General features: G+C 38.5%; 2 protein-coding genes across 3 annotated transcripts; one reads left to right on the forward strand and one right to left on the reverse strand.

The window, feature by feature from the left end:
- LOC139965775 (sialate:O-sulfotransferase 2-like) lies at positions 1-12,529 on the forward strand. 2 transcript variants are annotated; one of them, XM_071968467.1, is made up of 5 exons: positions 1-382; positions 3,051-3,939; positions 5,185-5,355; positions 10,177-10,374; positions 11,472-12,529. In XM_071968467.1, the coding sequence occupies exons 2-5, from the start codon at positions 3,579-3,581 to the stop codon at positions 11,813-11,815; spliced, it is 1,074 nt and encodes a 357-aa protein (XP_071824568.1). In that variant the 5' UTR covers positions 1-382; positions 3,051-3,578; the 3' UTR covers positions 11,816-12,529. The 2 variants fall into 2 exon arrangements, with proteins under 2 accessions (XP_071824568.1, XP_071824569.1); XM_071968468.1 differs by having other exon boundaries at positions 1-278.
- A 2,696-nt stretch (positions 12,530-15,225) lies between these two features.
- Positions 15,226-20,109, reverse strand: LOC139965776 (uncharacterized). Its single transcript, XM_071968470.1, has 2 exons — positions 19,884-20,109; positions 15,226-18,273 (listed from the first exon to the last, which is right to left on the reverse strand). The coding sequence occupies exons 1-2, from the start codon at positions 19,955-19,957 to the stop codon at positions 17,286-17,288; spliced, it is 1,062 nt and encodes a 353-aa protein (XP_071824571.1). The 5' UTR covers positions 19,958-20,109; the 3' UTR covers positions 15,226-17,285.
- Positions 20,110-20,321: the final 212 nt, after the last annotated feature.

The raw sequence follows: 20,321 nt of genomic DNA on the forward strand, positions 1-20,321 counted from the left end.
CAAATAGTGTAAAACTATATACGCATCGGTGCTTCTCATGGTATGACCAGTGAGCTGCTACTCTAACCATGGAGCTATATTCTCTAACAAGCTCCTTGGTAGGACAAGTGTTCATAAGGAAGCTACTTACAAGGTTAATTCACTACCGTACAGAAGGATTATGTGTAGACATATATACCAGTCACCGCCTGGGTCGAAATATGTGTGTTTGTGTCTTAATCGAAACGGAATATACTGCTCTATTACTTGGGTAGCATAAAGGCGTATTTGTGAAAAAGGTCAGTATGTCAAACAGTGAAAGAAAGCGTGTTGCCTTGTCATCAGACTTATAATACTAGTAGGCTACATCAGCATGAATACGACGAGTACAAGGCTCATAACCGTAAATACGAGTAGGAATACTACATTTTACACTAATTGCTTTACTAGATTCCAAACTTTCCAGAGTACACTATTTACGAGGCCAAAACGCTGAGGACGAGAACAGGTTTATTATGCTAGAATACGGGCACAAGTGCGAACACACAATATTGTACAAGTCTGCTTTTAACCACTGTCGGTTCTTCAAACTATAGGGCATATCTTTGGGTTAATTAATTAATTTTAATTACTGAACGGCAATTCACCTCATATTCCTCTCTTCACAACAAGCCCTAAAACTCTTTTATAATCAAACATCACTTTTCTTGTATTTCCACTAATGTAATTTATGTTATCATATGTAAACGTTGTAATTTATTTACATAGGTGAAACCGAGCGAAGACTGGCAGATCGTATTACCGAACACTTACGCTCCATCAAATCAAAGTTTCCTGGTTACCCTGTTGCCTCTCACTTCAATTCCCCTCCCCCTGTAAGATCACTGACTTTTCAGTTACGTGTGCTCTGTCCCCCAGAGGCACTGATATCGATCGTCTTAAATCCGAAAATAGACTTATTTTCGGCTTGGCACCTTATCCCCTTATGGTTTAAACTCTAAATTCGATTTGTTGTAAGTCCTTTTACCCTGCTACTTTTCGCTTCTTTCATGTGTGTGCATTGGACCATTTTATCTTCTTCGTTCGCTGTTTACAGTTTTAGTAGTCTTTTTGCCCACTTTCTTAAAGGGTTTATACCCGAAAACGTCGTGTTTCTTTTCTTTATCATTAGCACTAGCAAACTTTACTATTTTCCCACTATATATATATATATATATATATATGTATGTATATATATATATATATATATATATATATATATATATATATATATATATATATATATATGTATAACAAGGAAGGATCAGGACTGCAAGAAGAGTGCTCTATGCTATAAAAGCAGAGCCTAAACATATAAGTAAATGCCTTGGTAAGTACAGCTGTTACTCGGAGTTTCACGCCCTTAGGGTGGCCCCTCTAAGCAAAGGTACAGTACCCACAGTAAGTCCTTCCGCCATGAGCGTTACGAGAAAGAAACAGAGCTTTCCAAACATATATGGGACCTGAAGCGTAAGGGTGCCCCCTTCGTTATTGAGTGGAGCGTACTTAAGCATTCCAATACTCGCATGCGTAGATCCGGTCAATGTAACCTCTGTATTGATGAGAAGCTTTGTATCCTCCTGTCCAAAAACCCGCATTTACTCAATAAAAGATCTGAATTCATCTCCAAGTGTCGCCACAATAGGCTCAAACCAATGAACCGTGCACGTAAGAAATACGGTTCGTGTTCCCCATAGAATATATCCGCGCAGCGAGTATTTGTTCAGTTGTCTGACGATCGCCACCCTAAGGGCGTGAAACTCCGAGTAACAGCTGTACTTACCAAGGCATTTACTTAAATATATATATATATATATATATATATATATATATATATATATATATATATATATATATATATATATAATAAAAAAATTGAAAACACCACAGACTTTAACTTATACATCTATTTACCAAAATTGATACAAAAAGAACGACATGTTTCGAAAGTAGCGACTTTCATCATCAGGTTACAGACGCAAAATGAACAAGTAATAGCAGACAAATGTACACTAGCAATAACACACAAGGAAAAGTAGATTATTAGTAGTTATTACTCCTAAAAGTATCTGTATAATTCTGCTCATTCAACTTGTATTATATTTTTCTTCTTTTACCAGGGAATCTTCTACTCTGTTAAGCCAATTCAGGCTTTATGGAAGACTTCCTTCCACATTGTTACTCTTTTTTGTCTTTTTGATCAAACCAATAAATAAACAAAATGACGTTCGAAAAACCTCTTTTTGCAATTGCCAGTATATATATCTGAACGCTCTGACACCGAGTTTCATGCTGAAGAATAAAGCAACTTGAGAACATTATCAGAACAATTGTTCAGTAGACAAACACTTCAAGTCACTCAATTGCTTTAACGCATATATACTCTGGACCAGAGTTCATAGGTTACGTAATCTGTACTCGGCTAATACCATGCATTATGGTCGTCTGTAAATCAATAACGGCGACAAACTGAACATTATTAAAAAGAATTCATTGTTAGCATCAATTTATTGAAAAGAAGGATGAACCAAGAAGTATTTCGAATAATATCAATACTTTCTTCAGGATAAACGGAAACCATCTTACTCTTTCTATTTTCACACATTGTGGGACTGGTTGTAGCAAGTTGTGTGTCGCAACTAATAATTTCAACGATTTCTTGGGTATGTTGGTCCCAGCTTGAACAATATCCTCCATGATACCGGTTACAATGTTTGTCACGGAGCGTAATTCTATGTCTGAGCATCTATCCAGTCTCAACCATATAAGCAACTGCAGGATTATGAATAATCATTAATGATTATTATTCATAATAATTGCCTTAATTAAGGCATCCGTGTGGTAGTATTCTTAGGCACGTCATTTCCTGTTTTGGGCTAGTTGCGCTTATCTTTCCTATTGTTATGCATACACTTTTCAAACTTGTGTACAGAAAATGAATATAAAGAAAATTGAAAGAAAACTTTATCGAAGCCTCACATGCAGGGAAATGAAGAATGATATCACCTTTTGTTTCCACTTTACTTTTACAGGCTGGATTAACAATCAACACTAACGATCACCAAGGACGTGTAATTCTGAGACGAATATGAACTGAGTGACGCAGGATTAATGTTTTAAGTGGTAGAATTGACGACGAAATTATTGTGAAATATCAGGCTACTGGAACGGCGCGTTGATTTCGAGTGCAGTCTGTGATAAATCACGTGACTTTCAATGATGTCGTCACTCTTTCGTTTCGCATGTTCAATTCTGTTCTTCTGCCTGATCGACTTTGGTTAAAATTTGTAAAATGTTGGGAAACTTATTGGATATCTACAGGCTTAGAAGCGCTAAATTTTTTTAAAATGTTGGGAAACTTATTGGATATCTACAGGCTTAGAAGCGCTAAATTGACGTTGTCAGGGTTTGGACTCCGTACGAATTTCCCATTTCAGCTTACTATATCATTGGGTATTTTATGTAATTTGTTGGTTAGGTTGTAATACCTTAATTGAGCGTTCGAAAGGATTTATCATAGTCTTCACTTTGATCAAGTTGTTAAACGATACCACAATACAATGGTTAAGGATAACCTAGCTGGTTGTAAATCCGCATATGTCTTGCTGATATATGCCGCCATTGCGGTGGTTTATGCCTCATTGCAATTACAGACATCTACACCTGTCTTCAGACCTCCAAACTTTGCCAACAAGTTGCAACCACGGCCAATGCGTGATTCTTTAGATTACGGTGAAAGACTCGCCGAAACAAAGAATCAATCTCTTCCAATAAACGCGACCTCTGTATCTTCGCTAACTTCAGCAATAAGGCAATACACTGGTACCGCCGCAGAAAAGAGAACGGGAAACATCAAAATCAAAACCCCGGACGAAACTGAGATAGTTGCACAACCTACAAGAGAGTCTCTTAATGATACTGGTAAGTCGAGGAATATAGATATATATAGATATGTATATATATATATATATATATATATATATATGTATGTATATATATATATATATATATATATATATATATATATATATATATATATATATATATATAATTAGATCAGTTAAAATCAATATGAAAAAGCGTCTGGACCACAATTATATAGAATAGAATGGATCCCTTAATTATTCGTTTGGTATGAAAATTGATATGATATTGTTGTTGTTAGGACAATTGCAATCTTAATGATATTGAGTAGTGTTGGACAGAGTTAGTAAACTTGCCGGAAATTGGGGACCAAACGACATGGGCATTGGTATATGGTACAACCCCGGTTCGAGCGAGCGTGGGGGGGGGGTGTGGTGGGGTTAGGGGTAGTGGAAGATGTGACTTTGAATTTGAAGGAGCAAACTACAAGGTATAAATAACTAAAACCTTCAAAACTTACCGCAACAATATATCTTGTCTGAGTATTTGAATGTTCAACAACCATTAATAAGGAATATTTTAATTTAATTTTCCAACCAAGGGAGACTTTTTTATAATATATGGGTACTTTACAATCACAAAAATTTAAAAGTTGGGTAGATCTTATTGCCAAAAGAGGGAAAATCTGAAAATGTATTCAACAGGGACACTTTTCAGATTTTTCACAGAACTGCATGAGCTCCCCGATTGCACCGCCTTAATCCAAACGCGAAAATCTGCTTTGAGATCATTTAAGTTTAACAGACTCAAACTGAGGTATTATATTATCCCCATATGAAAACAAAAGTCAATTTCATGTTTGAGTCATTTAACATTCGAAATTTAGTGACTGTCCTGTCATATTGCATAACTGTAACCAACTATGTCAATCTAATCCTATGTTGTTGATACATTAATGAGAAACAATTCATTAAACTACAAAACTTTTTTTTTCGCGTTTTGATTGCCAATATAGAGCAAATTTTTGGGTTAAAATTGATTAAAATGTTTCGTGGGCTTACCGAGGGCGTATCTTGAAGGACTGGCTGGGATAATTCGGGGGGGGGGGGGGGTTAGGCGCTGCAGCCCGGGACGGAGCTCGATTAGGGAGACCGGGATAAAATGGGAAAAATAATTGTCTTTGCTCATTCATGATTTACAAAGGATAGAGGAAGAGGATAAAACTGGTATACGGTGACTTGGCTGTCAAAAGTGTGTGATTGTACAAATTTGACTCGTTGACGACTTTTGTTGTTGTTACAGAAATGTCGTCTTTGTGCGATAAAATGAGGTTTATGCCGGAAGGTGGACTGCCAGTGGTAGCTTTGGCCAGTCTTCCAGGCTCTGGAAACACGTGGTTGAGGTATCTAATTGAACGAGTAACAGGGATATACACCGGAAGTATTTATAAAGACACGAGTCTATATCGTGGAGGTAAGTTGAAATCAGCTTCTGGGGGGGGGGGGGTGGGTGGACGGGAGCTTGAGGGGACTCTATAGCAGACAGAATATTTAAAAGAAATCCTACTGTACAGTACACATAATGTAACATGAATATGTGGTACAGCCTAATCAGTTGGCTTTCTGCAATATCGTTTCAAAAATTGCAATCTGTAGCACCATCTCCTGCAGTGCTTCTATAGGCATCCTTCATTTTACCAAACTTTTTTCAAATGGGGGAGGGGACACCTCTCCCCTTCAAAGTTTTATTTTTTTCATTCGGAGGGATGAGCAGATGAGAATAAAACATTAATAACTACTCATCTCATAGCATAATGTGTGAGTTCATTTTATGAGATACACGAGTCATTATGAGCCTAGTTTAAGGCTAGCGCCTACACGAGTCAGTCACTAAACCTTGGCGGGGGGGGGGGGGGTTCCCCCAAGGTTTGTCCCTGTCCCCAATGATTGACGCCCCTGTTTAGGGGTGATATACCAAGAACATTTAGTTGGTTGTTAGCAATTATAGCTCAGTAACTGAAGGAAGGTTTAAAGAAGATTTAAAACGTCTTTAAGGTTCATAATCATTAGTTTAAAGTGTTTCATAACGATTACCACAAGCATGTTTTATCTTTGTGTTGTGACCCCTCTGGCGTAACGATCTCTACTATATTTCCCATTTCATCTCATCTGTCCTCTTCGTGCCTTGTGGCACATAAGGCCATCACGCTCTGTTTCCACTTGTCCCTGTCTCGTGCACTTTCCCTTGCCTCATTCCAAGTCTTCCACCCGCCTTGCTTTCTTTCTCTTTCCACTGTCCTCCTCCACGTTGTTTTTGGTCTGCCAACTTTCCGCTTTCCTTCTGGCCGCCATGTCAGGGCAATCATACAATGGGGATCACTTGGTTTCCTTAAAACATGACCAATCCAATTCCATCTTCTTCTTTTGACTTCTTGACTTATTCTTGCAGTTTGGGTGTATTCATTGAGCTCATCCATTGAAATGATATTGGGCCAGAATATTTGTAGTGCCTTCTTCAAACACTGGTATTGGAAGGAATCCAGTCTATTTTCATCACTTTTGTTCATTTTCTACGTAATTTCGCAACCATAAAGAAGTACTGGTCTTACCAAAGTTTTGTATAGCTTGAGTTTGGTTTTTCTTCCGTACTGTTTGGATCTCCATATCTTGTCCAATTTAGTAAATGCAACTCTTGCCTTGTTTATTCTGCTATTCATTTCCCTCTCTCCACCTCCTTCTTTGCTTACTATTGCACCTAAGTATGCAAATTCATTCACATCATCTATGTCATACTCTTCTATTTTAACTGCATCCCTCTTCTTGTTATTCATTCTCATGATCTTTGTCTTCTTTTTGTTTACTTTAAGTCCAACTCTACTCGCGAGACCAGTTATACTGTTTGTTTTCTTTTGCATTTGAGAATGGCTGGAAGATAGGAGCGCGACGTCATCTGCAAAGTCTAGATCTTCAAGCTTAGACGTCATCTGCCACCTGATCCATGTGTTGTTGTCTTTGGTAGTCTCTCTCATCATCCAGTCAATCACAAGAAGAAACAGAAATCCGGACATTACGCATCCTTGCTTTACCCCCGTCTTTACTTGGAACCACTCAGTTACTTCGCCGTCATCTAACACTGCACACACACTGTCTGAATACATTAGTTTGACTATGTTGATGATTTTCCCTGGTATGCCGTATTGTCTCATGATCTCCCACAAACTATCCCGGTGAATCGAATCAAAAGCCTTTTCATAGTCGATGAAATTTTGATAATGAAGATTGCGAAATATCCAATTGACATCCAGCACAGCCATTCATTAAGTTATTACTGGCTTTAATGGTAAGGGCTTCGATTATTTTAAGCTTTTCACATCTCGCTGGTCCGTCTGTGCGCTCCGAATACAGTTTGTTCGCTGGTGCGTTTCAGCTCAGGGGAATTGGTTTTTAAATTTTTTTAAAGTTTTTACTTATATACACGGAGTCGGTAGTTGCACCTCATTCCTTGATAAAGCCTTAACCCGGCGAAATATTGGAACATACAACTTTGTATACTTTTTCTTACTGTGCTTGTTGAAGTTTCATTTTCTACATTTCATCATATACACCAAGCATGTCAACATCCGCTCTTTCATATTATAGACTAGCGAAGAAACTAACTCGCATTCGAAGCAATATATGCTTTCTCCGTGAATGTAAACGTAAATGTGTAGTACCTAACGGCCTTAGGGCCAAAAACGTACTTCTCAACACCATCAATTCACCTCGTGCTGTAGCCCCCACCAGAAAACATAGCCTCCAATGGCTACAACTCGCACTTGATACGGAATATCATCGTTTATCATGTATCAAAACGAACGTCTTCCCTTAACCATTATGTGAAGATAAAATAATATCAACTTTCAAAGACTCACTACGGGACATTAAACAGAAGAAACTGCAACTATTACTAAACGCCAACATAAACGAAACAACTATAGCTTCCACCGCCCAAAGGATTTGAGAACCTGTCATCGTACCCACTCGACTCAAACCTGGTCAACGTACTCAACAAGGGACCATCATATGTCAACGCTGATCCCAAGTTTCTACCGCGAGCCTGTATAACAGCTAGAGCCAGCTTACAATTAGCAGGTGATCAATTGAAGAAAGAAAATGCCCCGGAACACGCAATCAACGAGCTTAAAGGTGGAATCACACGTATAATCAATCAATGTGAAAATTCTGGTACTGCTATACTCAACGCCAAACGTCACAAGTATCGTCGGCCTCTTGATAACATAACCATTGTATCATCCGACAAAACCAAACGTCTAGTTGCCATCGACAACGATAATTACACCAATATGGTTGCTAAAAGTACCATTGAAACGGGCAATTATACGGAGAAGAAAAGGCTGAACCTCCCCAAGACAGAACAAATTAAGTTCAACGGTAGGCTCCACAAAATCATTGATAAATACCAAATAATCGATCCAGATCTCTGGAAAAAACTGAAAAGTAACATATGCTGTGAACCCATGCCATGCGCTGTGTACGGTTTACCCAAGGACCACAAAGAAGGTCATCTGAAGTGTCGCCCTATTCACCCGGCAACAGACACACCTGCTACCAAACTGTCTAAAAGTTTAGCGTATTCCCTCACCCAACTGCTAGACAAAGTCCCAGCCCATCTTCGAAACTGCGACGATTTCCTTCGGTTCCTCGACAACATCAAGGGACAAAATATACACGGGTTCTGCAGCCTCGACGTTAGCAACCTCTATGGATCTATCCCTTTGGATGACATGGACAACAAAACACCCAGTATGTATAAGGTTGCCAGACAATTCTTTAGCAACCACAAAGCAGAGTGTGATTTGTCCAGTCTACGAGATGACGACTTTGAATCGCTCGTTAGACTATGCTTAACAAGTGACGTCGTTCTCATCGACAACAAGCCCTACACACAAAATAATGGTTTAGCCATGGGAAACAACTTAGCCCCCAGTTTAGCCATCATCTACATGAATCAGCTAGACATCCAGCTTCGTCACCAATTTGGAAATAATGTCATGCTAAAACGCTACATCGACGACATTTTCCTTGTTTGGACATCGGCGGATATTAACAGCGATAACATCCTATCCGTCGCTAATAGCCTCAACACGGCTCTTAGTTTTACCATAGAAATGCCTGTGGATGACCGATTGCCCTTCCTGGAAACATTTGTAACGCTCAACCGTACAAACAACTCATTCACAACACAACTATATACCAAACCTATACACAGTGGTTGCATTTTGCACTGGGACAGCCATGGTCCCACCTCTGCCAAACGAGCCATCTTGACGGGAGAAACAAGAAGAGCCATATCCAGGTCCACAGACAAACCCTCAACTAAACTATCTCTTAAACAAGTAAAAACTAACTTCATAAGAAACGGATATCCTAAAAAATTCGTGAACTCAACCATGAAACACACAATAATCACCCCTACTAGACCATCTGAAGATCAAAGAATTTACCTAAAAGTACCATTTGTGAACGAGAACATAAAACGGCAGACCCTGGCAACAATCAGCAGATCGGGCATTACAAATCTGAGAACACACTTCATGACAGGTAATCCATTAGCGAGTTTGTTTTTGGCGCCACGTGACAAACAGGGTTGCCCACCCAACTGTGACACCTGCAAAATCGCTGTAAAGAAGAATATCTGTTTAGCCAAAAACTGTGTCTACAAGATTAAATGCAATCTTTGCTCGTCTACATACATCGGCGAAACGGGATGCACCATTGGAACGAGAATAAAAGAACATCTACGTATGACTAAACAGACCATATACACACATTTACAAACTCACAATATAAATCCGAAATCTGGAGAAAATATCAATTGGCAAATCCTACATCACAACCTACCCAATACCAGTGAAAGAAAAATAATCGAAGCCCTTACCATTAAAGCCAGTAATAACTTAATGAATGGCTGTGCTGGACGTCAATTGGATATTTAAGCTTTTCACATCTTGCTGGTCCGTCTGTGCGCTCCGAATACAGTTTGTTCGCTGGTGCGTTTAAGCTCAGGGGAATTGGTTTTTAAAGTTTTTTAAAGTTTTTACTTATATACACGGAGTCGGTAGTTGCACCTCATTCTTGATAAAGCCTTAACCGGGCGAAATATTGGAACATACAACTTTGTATACTTTTTCTTACTGTGCTTGTTGAAGTTTCATTTTCTACATTTCATATATATATATATATATATATATATATATATATATATATTTCCCATTTCTTCCCGATATTTACGAAGGCTTCAAAGGGGAACTGAAGGATCCTTATACAGGACAAACTGTCGTTGTAAAAATGCATGAAATTCAGCAGCCATTGAAAATTGAGAAGGTGATTTTCCTTACCAGAGATCTTTACGGAGCAATGATGGCGGACTTCAATCGAAGGAAAGGAAAAGGACACACCAAAGTTGTCAACGAATCTGTTTACCATACAAAAGGTTACTCAACTTTACCTTGAAGGAATGTTGTCTTCTTTGAATTCCCGTTTCGAGGGGAGGGGGTCATACTGACTATATATAAACCCACTCCCGAATGATTTAGCTGGGGCTATTTAAAATTATATATAGCAGCCAACCCCCCCTCCCACCCCAACCCCAAGTCCTTTGTTTCGAACTAACAAAGTACTATTGGTAGACCCTAAACAAAACACACTTTTAGTTGGAGAGAATGTCTCTTTATTCAAACAAATGTATATACTAAGCTGCTTCCTATACCCAATATCATGTGAAGTCTTAAAATCATTGTTGTGATATTTATTTATTTCTATTTCTAAGTTTCTTACCTCATTAATGCCCAACTTCATCCCAATTCATAAAATTGTTTCAAACCGCGTCTGCAACAACTCCATTTGGCCTAGTATTCAGAATGCGACACAAAGCCCAATTGGTGGCGGTGGGGGGGGGGCAGGGGGGGACTCTAGCTAGTTTAACACGTTCAAAGTGTGGCTTGTAACTTTGTCAAGGGCAACTTGGGTTGAAGGTTGTTAACGTGAAATGAACACAAAGACAGAGTGTACAGGTTGAGTTATTACGATTTCTAAAACAAAGAGAGAGAGAGAGAGACGTAAAAGCTTATAGGTTTATACTGAGGTCTTGACGTCATCATCTTAAAGGAGCATTTCAGTGATTTATTATATGTTGAATGAAAACCAGAATAGCCGTAGACGCATAATTAACACCCAAAATTGTTGATCTATCAAAGTGGCTGGAAGACAAGTATATGTTTTTCAGAAACTCAGTCTGGCCCGCAACGAATCAGTAGCCACAAACGTTAGGTCTTTTGTTATCTCAAGTTAGATGTTAATATGCACTAATATAGTAGTAGCCTCATTGCGTACAAAAAAAAAACAACTCAAATGATATCACATAATATAGCTTTTATTTTTTTTATTTTAAACTTCATACAGTATTTTTGCTTATTTTGCAATTTAAATAAGCCTTCACGAAGTGAAATGTAAATTCATTCGTGTGATATATATACGTACATGAAATATTTGATAAAACTCATGATTCTGTATATACTTTCTGCTTCACAGCTTGGCCAGACTGCGTGAAAAGTATGTCACGCGGTTGGCTAGCCCTCGTCGACCAGATTACAGATAAATTCACCAATGAAACTGTTTTAGTAGTTCGTTACCAAGATTTGAAGACTGATCTTCCAAACCAACTTAGAAGAATCGTTGAGTTTCTTGGGCTTCCGTTAGATGAAAAGAGATTAAATTGCACAATACAGAGAACAGAGGGGAACTTCCATCGACCTAAGCACGCTCTATCATTCGATCCTTTCCGAAAACCGTTGAAAGTTATGGTAGAGAACGCGATAAAAGAGGCCCAGATCAAATTTAAGACACATAATTTACCACTAGTTCGAATGAATTAAGATTTAAGATCCGTAACATATGAACTATATATAGTGCTATATATATATATATATATATATATATATATATAGCGTGCCTTCAATGAGGCCCCTATATAAACTATTTAACCAATCTATTGAACAAAATTGCTACTGGATTATCGTTAGAAATGATTTTGTAAAGACACACACACACACACTCTTTCACACGACGAATAGTGCTCGTGTCAGTGGGGTGGGATTTGTATTTGGACTTAATTTGAACTATTGCATTGTCTCGGACTCGGAGTTCTCTTGACAGTCTTGTTAAGACCGTAGTATGTACAGCCTAGTGTATACCTTTCTCTTTCACAAAGCTATCTACCTGTATCTTATCTATTTGATGTACTGCCCAGAGAACGCCCGCGGCAACGCTTTCGATTGAAACTAGGTTTGTATCGAACAGATCCTCGGGCATGTAAAATACAGTGGACAAGCACATTCGTGGTAGCCTGAAACGGACTCTGAGGCATGTGCAGTTTGCACAGGAGAAAAAAAGTATTGCAAACGACTTGGCCAAGACTTTCCTTGACACGAACTAAAGTCATATTCAGAGCGAGTCCACCAACATTTTGAGTTCTCTGCAAGACCAGACAGACATATGATTTCAACAAAGTACGCCTATGCATTTCTTTATAAAAACTCTATTGTTTTAAAACTAAGATAAGTTTTCTCGCTACTATTATTTACATTATATATATATATATATATATATATATATATATATATATATATATATATATATATACACGCAATTCGCAATTCTTATTTTATCAAACCCTCTTACACGTTTATTTCTTTTTACGCACCCACTCCTTTTTTTTTTGCGTGTATTTCTTCGGCCTAACATTAGTAGATTTCTACTTAAACTTAATATTCAATTAAAATAGTGATTAATTCTTTACTGATCACTTTTTTATTCAAATGTAAATTGTAATTTTTAGTGATGTTTTCAACCAAAGCACACAGAATGAACCAATTCCGTCTCTTTAATGTTATTGATATATGGTGGAGCCTAACGTATTAGGTTAATCTTCGATCTTAGTTACCTTGACCGTAGCATTGTATACAGACAATGGTCCAAGTAATAGGCCTGAATGTCCAGAGTATTCTCGAAGGTAAGATATTTACTCGTGAATACACACTTTTTAAGCAAACGTCACCTAAGAAGGAACATGGTCAAGCAAACCAAAGAACCAAACTATACTGATCCACTCTGAACCTCAGTACCTTTGCATGCATCGAGACTGTGACTGCGTGATCATAGTCAGAGGTGTCTCACAATTCGCTTAGAAAGGGAACAGATACTACACATGATCTTAGCCGAAAGGCTATCCATACATTTGTACTCTGATAAATACTTTCAGCATGAAGATTCACAATTGCAGTCTAGCTTCTTGCTCCATATCATTTCAAATTCCCAACTTATGACATTGTAGCAAGTAGGGCGCCTTAAGTAATTACGTAATATATGTTTATTCACATCTTAATTGCATAATGTACAACTTCACCATGCACACTGAGGAGAAAACGCAGTCTACACCGAGGCACATCCAACGCCAGACTTGCTTCTTTTTTCCCTTTTCCTTGGTTCTGCCAATATCGCTGGCTCGCGCCTAACATCATTGCAATTACACTCAATGTGTTTTGCTTTTGCCCCGTACTATTAGCAGGCGCGTATCCAGGGGGCGTTGGGGGCGCGCGCCCCCTGGATACGAAAAAGAGGAGAGAGAAAAGAAGGAGAAAAAAAGGGCAAAAAGAGGGGAACAAAAAACTGATGGTGGCGCTCCGCTTAAATAGTAATTCGCGCCCCCGGGTTAGAAAATCCTGGATACGCCCCTGCTTTACAATGCACTACAAGTTTGTCAAGGGCAAATAAAATTGGTTAATGAACGTCACCTCATTGTGGTTTGATGTTCTTAAAATGACTTAAGAATATATTTTGGTTGAGTTATTATAATTTATAACGCAATGGATTAACATAAAGGCCAGTACTGGAGCCGACTTCATCCACACGTGAGTCGTAAGAGAACATTCTAGGAATTTAACATATTTTAAAAATGATGATTATCTTGCAAAAAATTAGCTATAGAAACAATACTCGACCGCGAAAATGTCCTTTTTCCTTGGACTTTGACATATCAAGACTAAAATCTACCTAAGTTCCCCCTTTAATCTACCTGGCTGTATGAACAATGAAAGAATTCAATTGCAAATCAGCGAAGGGTATAGAATATCATCATCATCGTCATCGTAATCGTCGTCGTCGTCGTCGTCGTCGTCAACGTTGTCATCATTTAATCGTCATTGTCATCATTTAATCGTCATTGTCATCATCAATAGTTCAACCTAAAATTAACAGTGTCAAAAGTCAGTGAAAAATATTAGCAAAATTCCGTTCCAAGAAAAAGTTGTGAATGGCACGATGAGTAAAAAAATGTTTAAAAATGTGTATAACCCTAAGTTGGCTTAACTATAGCTTGCAGCTAAATTTGTGGTCCGGTAATTGAGTTAGAAACCCTGGTGAACAGTTTGTGATTTGTTGTAACTTGACTATAGTTTATATACTTGTTTATACAAAAATCATGTCTCCTCTCAAACTTTTATGTGCTATAAGCGTGGTTAGTTTAACCATGGCAACCATGCATTCTGAATGTATGGGGTATCCTTTATACCAGGTGTTAATTTAGTTGCTCTTCGTTCAAGTTCGTTGTATAACCTCAATCTCATCTACTTCTTTCATATAGAGGAGACCATGTTGGTTCTCCATACTCAATAAAGGGTCTCACAATTACCTTGTTCAGAAGCAGCTGTAACGTTTGACAATCAAGGTACCTCAAAATTCTACGAGTGACGCCCAGGATGCTTTGAGTACTGTTTTCGCGGTGTAATCTCTGAAATTCATGTCTTTGGCAACTGTGACGCCCAGATCCGTTACTACAGTGACTGCAATCAAGTCTTGAGTGTTTCCATCATAATAAGCCATAGTATACTGATGAAACCTGTGTATATACAACTTCCTGTCCCTATCCCAAATGGCTGCCCAATCATAAAAACATCAAAACGTTGAGAAACACCAAATTTTCCAGATAGAAATCCATACTGTGCAGAAGTAAACAAATTGTTTTAGACAGGATATACTGAACAATCTCATCTCTGATGAGGGAGTCACAAAGCTTGTAAATAATGGAAGTGAGGCTTACTGGGCGATAGTAAGATGGGCTGGCTTTTTCGCCCTTTCTTGAACAAAGGAGTTACCTTACCTAATTTCCAATCATTGGGTACCGTAACTAATGTTCGGTCATGTTTTCATTTTTAGTTATTTAGAATGTGGTTTTCATATACCTGTAGGAAGCTGCACTGACCGTGCAAACTTGTGAGGCAGACCACGGATTGCAAACTCGGTAATTACTATTACGGTTAGTTTCGTCCAACACGGCAACATACAGAAACGCTGTACTCAAAGCCGAAGACTTCCACTGTTTGGCCAGGCGAAGGGAGATCGTCATTCTCCGAAAGGTTGATATTACTAAAATCTTAGGGTATGCACTGTTTGTCAATGTTAGAAGAAATATTCAACAGGTAGAATAACAATTGTCAAAGGAACAGGAATATTGTATTTTGGTACTTCTACATTAGTAAATGTTGATAATAAATGTTAAAAGATGTTGTGTTTGATACAGATATTGTTAACCTCTTATACAATAGTCCATGTACTGAAACTTTGGTTGGTACCATTATTTGATAGGGGTCACGTAAGTTACTAACCGAAATGACATAACGGGGGTGTTACTAGCTCTTTCGATTTACTACCAACCACACTTACCCACCACACTTACCCACCACATACCACCACAAAATGGGTGTGCAAACCAAATGCTACTAAAAGTAAACATATAGTGCAGTCGATACTCGATTTCTTTCTTCATACAATAGGCCTACTCTAGGATGAATTCCATGAGGCCCACGTGATTTTGTATTCTGCAATTGCTCCGATTAAAAAAAAAAACTACTCCTTTGGTGAATGAAATTATTTCCTTACTTGAGCCATTGCTGCTGTCACTATCTTATGGTAATACCGCTGTATCGTCAATGGTAAACACACTACTAAAATACTTGTTCAGAATGGCATCTTCCTAGCCTCTGTAGTCTTATATCCATTGCTTTCATCAGACTAGTTCGTGTATTGGATGTGTTACCGTTGTTCTCTGTTCAGTATAGCTTTAGAAGAGCCCATGTTTCATCCACGATCTCATATTCAAAATCTGAATTCCAATCTCTCAGTCATGCCTTTCTCGGATTTGCGTAATCGCTTTTATCATAAAAGTATTTTGCCTCAGATCGAGGCCCTAAAAACCCCATACATTTAGTTTGTCTAAGTAAAACGGTATTGAGGTGTATATGAAGTCAAACAAATGCACAACACTATAGCGTATCATTTATTCAATGGGAGGGAGAATGAATGGATTAATAATGACTATAACTATACAAGTATAACTTAACCAAGATGAAAAAAAGCCTATATATGTGAAAACGGATTGGTAATAGTGAGTACACAAACAGCATGGAGTTAAATTTTGATACCATCAAGAGTTGTTTCGTGTTGCTGTAAGATACATCAGATAACTTGGGCACTTGGACTAGTAGCATAGGAACTTGAGCAACATTACATACTCTGGTACTAGTACTTAGAGCCAAAATACTCTGGTATACTAGTACTCAGAGCCAGCGTATTACATAGTCTGGTACTAGTATACTCAGAGCCAGCTTGAGCAACATTACATACTCTGGTACTAGTAGCATAGGAACTAGAACAACATTACATACTCTGGTACTAGTAGCATAGGAACTTGAGCAACATTACATACTCTGGTACTAGTACTTAGAGCCAAAATACTCTGGTAAACAAGTACTTATAGCCAGCGTATTACATAGTCTGGTACTAGTATACTCAGAGCCAGCTTATGCAACATTACATACTCTGGTACTAGTAACATAGGAACTAGAACAACATTACATACTCTGGTACTAGTAGCATAGGAACCAGAACAACATTACATACTCTGGTACTAGTGCTCAGAGCCAGCCTTTACCAACAGAAATTCTACTAGTTCACTATAGTACTCTTGCTTTTATATTCGAACGATACAAGTCTGGTATATATCAGTCTCTTTAATAACATTAGAAGGCCCTTTAGAAATGTAACGTTGATTTTGGCAGCAACGTCATTTTCTTGACTTACTGAAGGTTGCATACCGTCACTCCCAATCGTATAGTAATGCTAAAGAGGACAATAACTGCACTGAGCGCATAACAGAGACAATACAGAGAAATATAAACAGACTTGCGCATAGGAGTGAGTTGCTTAATTGGGCTTACATTGTACGTATAAACGTCTGAGCTTGATCAAATCGTTTTTCATATTAAGGAAGGTCACGGCTCAAGCTCAACATCATTCTCCTTCTCCAGATTCATCCGATGTTTCTTTTGATAACAAATACCAAAGTGTAGACCCAATGGTAAGAAAAGCTCCAATTGTAGAAATCAATTCTATCTCTTCATTAAGGAAAGAACACCCCAGTGCAAAGGCCACTGGTGTGCATAGCGTGAAGAGCATGGCCATCACGAGGAATGATATACCTTCCAAGGCCCATATGATGCATGCGGCTCCAAAGACGGAGCAAAGAGCTACACACGCGACAAACGGCCATTCCGCAGAAGAGGGTAACATAAACAAGTTGCCTGATGTAAACATTTCTATTACAAAAGCGGTTCCTCCTGTGAAACCTGACAAAAAGAGAAGGAAGGCCACATCTGCGGTTCCACGATTCGTCAGTATTTTCGCTGTCATCGTGGAAAATGCAAAACTGGTTACGGAAGCTGTTGCAAAGAGCGCCCCCACAAATTCGCGTTGATAATCCGTATCCGTGGCGTCACTTCCAAATATGATTGGTGGTTTGGAGACCAGGACGATTCCAGTGACATTCAGCAATATTATGCCGATGTCTAAGACATGAAGTTTCTCTCTCAGAAATATAAAACTCATAATAGCTCCAGGGATTGGTTGGTTAGCCACGATACAACTAACGTTTCCTACATGTGCGAAGGATACCGCAATGTAGGCTAGGACCAATGCTACAGCATTGACCGAACCAGACGAGATCGATATGATCCAATCAGAGGTGTTGAAACTGCGAATTTGATCGAGATTAATAAAGGCAAGACATGGTAAATAAGCGAGGCTCCGATAAAATAAAATGTGAAATGAGTTGATGGATTTGATTAACTTCACAGCGGTTAATTGAACACCAAGAAAGACACCACCGAGTATTCCATATAGTATGTATCTGTATTCCACAAATAGATAACAGATCCAGCGAAGTAGATCCACAAAGGCTGATAGTGTGGCTCCCTTCTTAACATGGTTACGATTAACGTTCCTGTAAATCATTGAAAAGTAAAGAACAAAGAAAATTCGGTTAAGAACAGATTACTGTGAGTTCATGCATGGTCGGAAAAGGGAAAATATAGGGGTAAATTAAAATCCAGGTGTGTGTATTGGAGGGGTCTGGTAGGACTAAACCATTGACAGGCAACGAAAATCTAAACGTTACATGTCAGTTTAGTGAAGACGCTGCACATCAAGACTGGTGCGTGAATGGTCAGGGCCTAAACTGACCGATTTGATATTGAAATGGACAATTTCTTTGCTATCAAATATCAAGAGACCCCATGAAAGGCTTAATGACCTCGCTTTCAGGTAATTTGAGGCGATAAAGGTTTTTACGGAGTGTGTTACTATATATAACCTCTGAAATAGGTAAAATAACGAAATTGACTTCATTTAACCATGGAGCAATAAACAAACTGTTTATAGCTCCATGATTTAACCTTAAGAAATGGGGTTATTGAAAAATAGTACAGAACAGATGTTTATGTTTCCTTTTGTGTGTGAAAAACCATTGTTGAATAGCAACGAAGAGAAGGAGAATGTAATTTCCAAATTTGTAAATGGTTTACTTACTCCCAATGATTGTACTATGGTGTTTCTATAGCCTTTCACTTATTCATAAAGATGGATTTCCCTTGTTATCTTCATGGATGATTCTGACATGTTAACGGATCCCACCACTAATATGTTCAAGGTTTCCTCCGGTAAAATTAAGGATCTCTGTTACCTTCCCATATATACTAATGGATCACTCTTATACTCTGTGGAACTGTGTGGTATGCCTATACATCCTGTCTCTGTTACCATTCCCATATATACTAGTGTGTGATACATCCAGCGATGCGCTTGGCAGTTCTCTAATGCGACAAGGGCTCTCTTTGGCATGTGCGTGTTGTTTTCGAGGGCCTCTTCTGTTCAACAACACATAATCTCTCCATTACGCGCACGAACCTTTCTGATATGCTCTCGAATCCTTATGATCTGGTAGTGAGTGATCCTTCTAATCTGCCCAATGATCCCTCCAAACCGGTCAGGGATACGTCTAGTCCAGGTAGGAATTTAATATCTCTTTGTTATGCTCATGCACTATAGGACCTTTGCTGGTACGATCTCGTGTGCCTTGCAAGTGACCTCTTAAATCTACATCTATACCTAAGTTCATGCAATTAGCCCTGCAGGGATCTGCCTGTAACAATTCAATAACAGTATTTCATTGTGATCCCTTTCCACATGACGTATGCGGCCAGATTCGTGCAACCCCTTGTCATGTAGACAATTTCGGGTGAAGTTGCAATTAATTTATGGCATTCTAAAGTAATTGAGTCGTTTCCCTTCTTTATGGTTGTATTTAATTGCAATTGCGTTTATTATGAGACTATTAAATTGGATTGGGGATAATGTTAATCTCGGCCTCTTAACGTAACAATTCAATTGTATTGAAGTAAAATTTCCTCTGATCGGTTTTCAACATAAGCGGTATATGTTGGTAGGCTTATACTGTAGTCTACTGTTATATGCTATTATATCTGCTCCAGTGTGCATTATATAACATTGACCGATATTCATGACATTGAAATCGAATTAAAATATGCTACTTACGAGTCTGCAGATAATGGGTCCTTCTTCGGCGACGAAGGAAGAAGATGCGTTTCTTCGAGACAATCCTCCGACATATTGAATTAAAAACCCAGTGTGCAGCACTGGTGGTCCGCAGTTAAATAGTTGTTAGACCTATACGTATGATCTACTGATTAAGTGAATCTGTGGTAGTGTTTAAAGGACATAACTCATATAGTATTTTCTATACTACCATACCGATAATAACGTGTACAATATCCCCGGCAGTATTATATCCGGGGATATCATGTAGTATGATTTATACTCGCCCTGTCGGCTTAACACATCCGGCAGGAGCAAATATAATTCAGAGTAATTTTGTCCCGGAATTTCAAACTTCTTTGTTTTTGCCTCTAAATTACAATACTTTCAGACCAGTTCCTGATTACATCAACTGGTTCTTGGATGATTTAATTGATT

This window comes from Apostichopus japonicus, chromosome 3, assembly GCF_037975245.1.
Source record: "Apostichopus japonicus isolate 1M-3 chromosome 3, ASM3797524v1, whole genome shotgun sequence".
Taxonomy (NCBI): Eukaryota; Metazoa; Echinodermata; class Holothuroidea; order Aspidochirotida; family Stichopodidae; genus Apostichopus; species Apostichopus japonicus.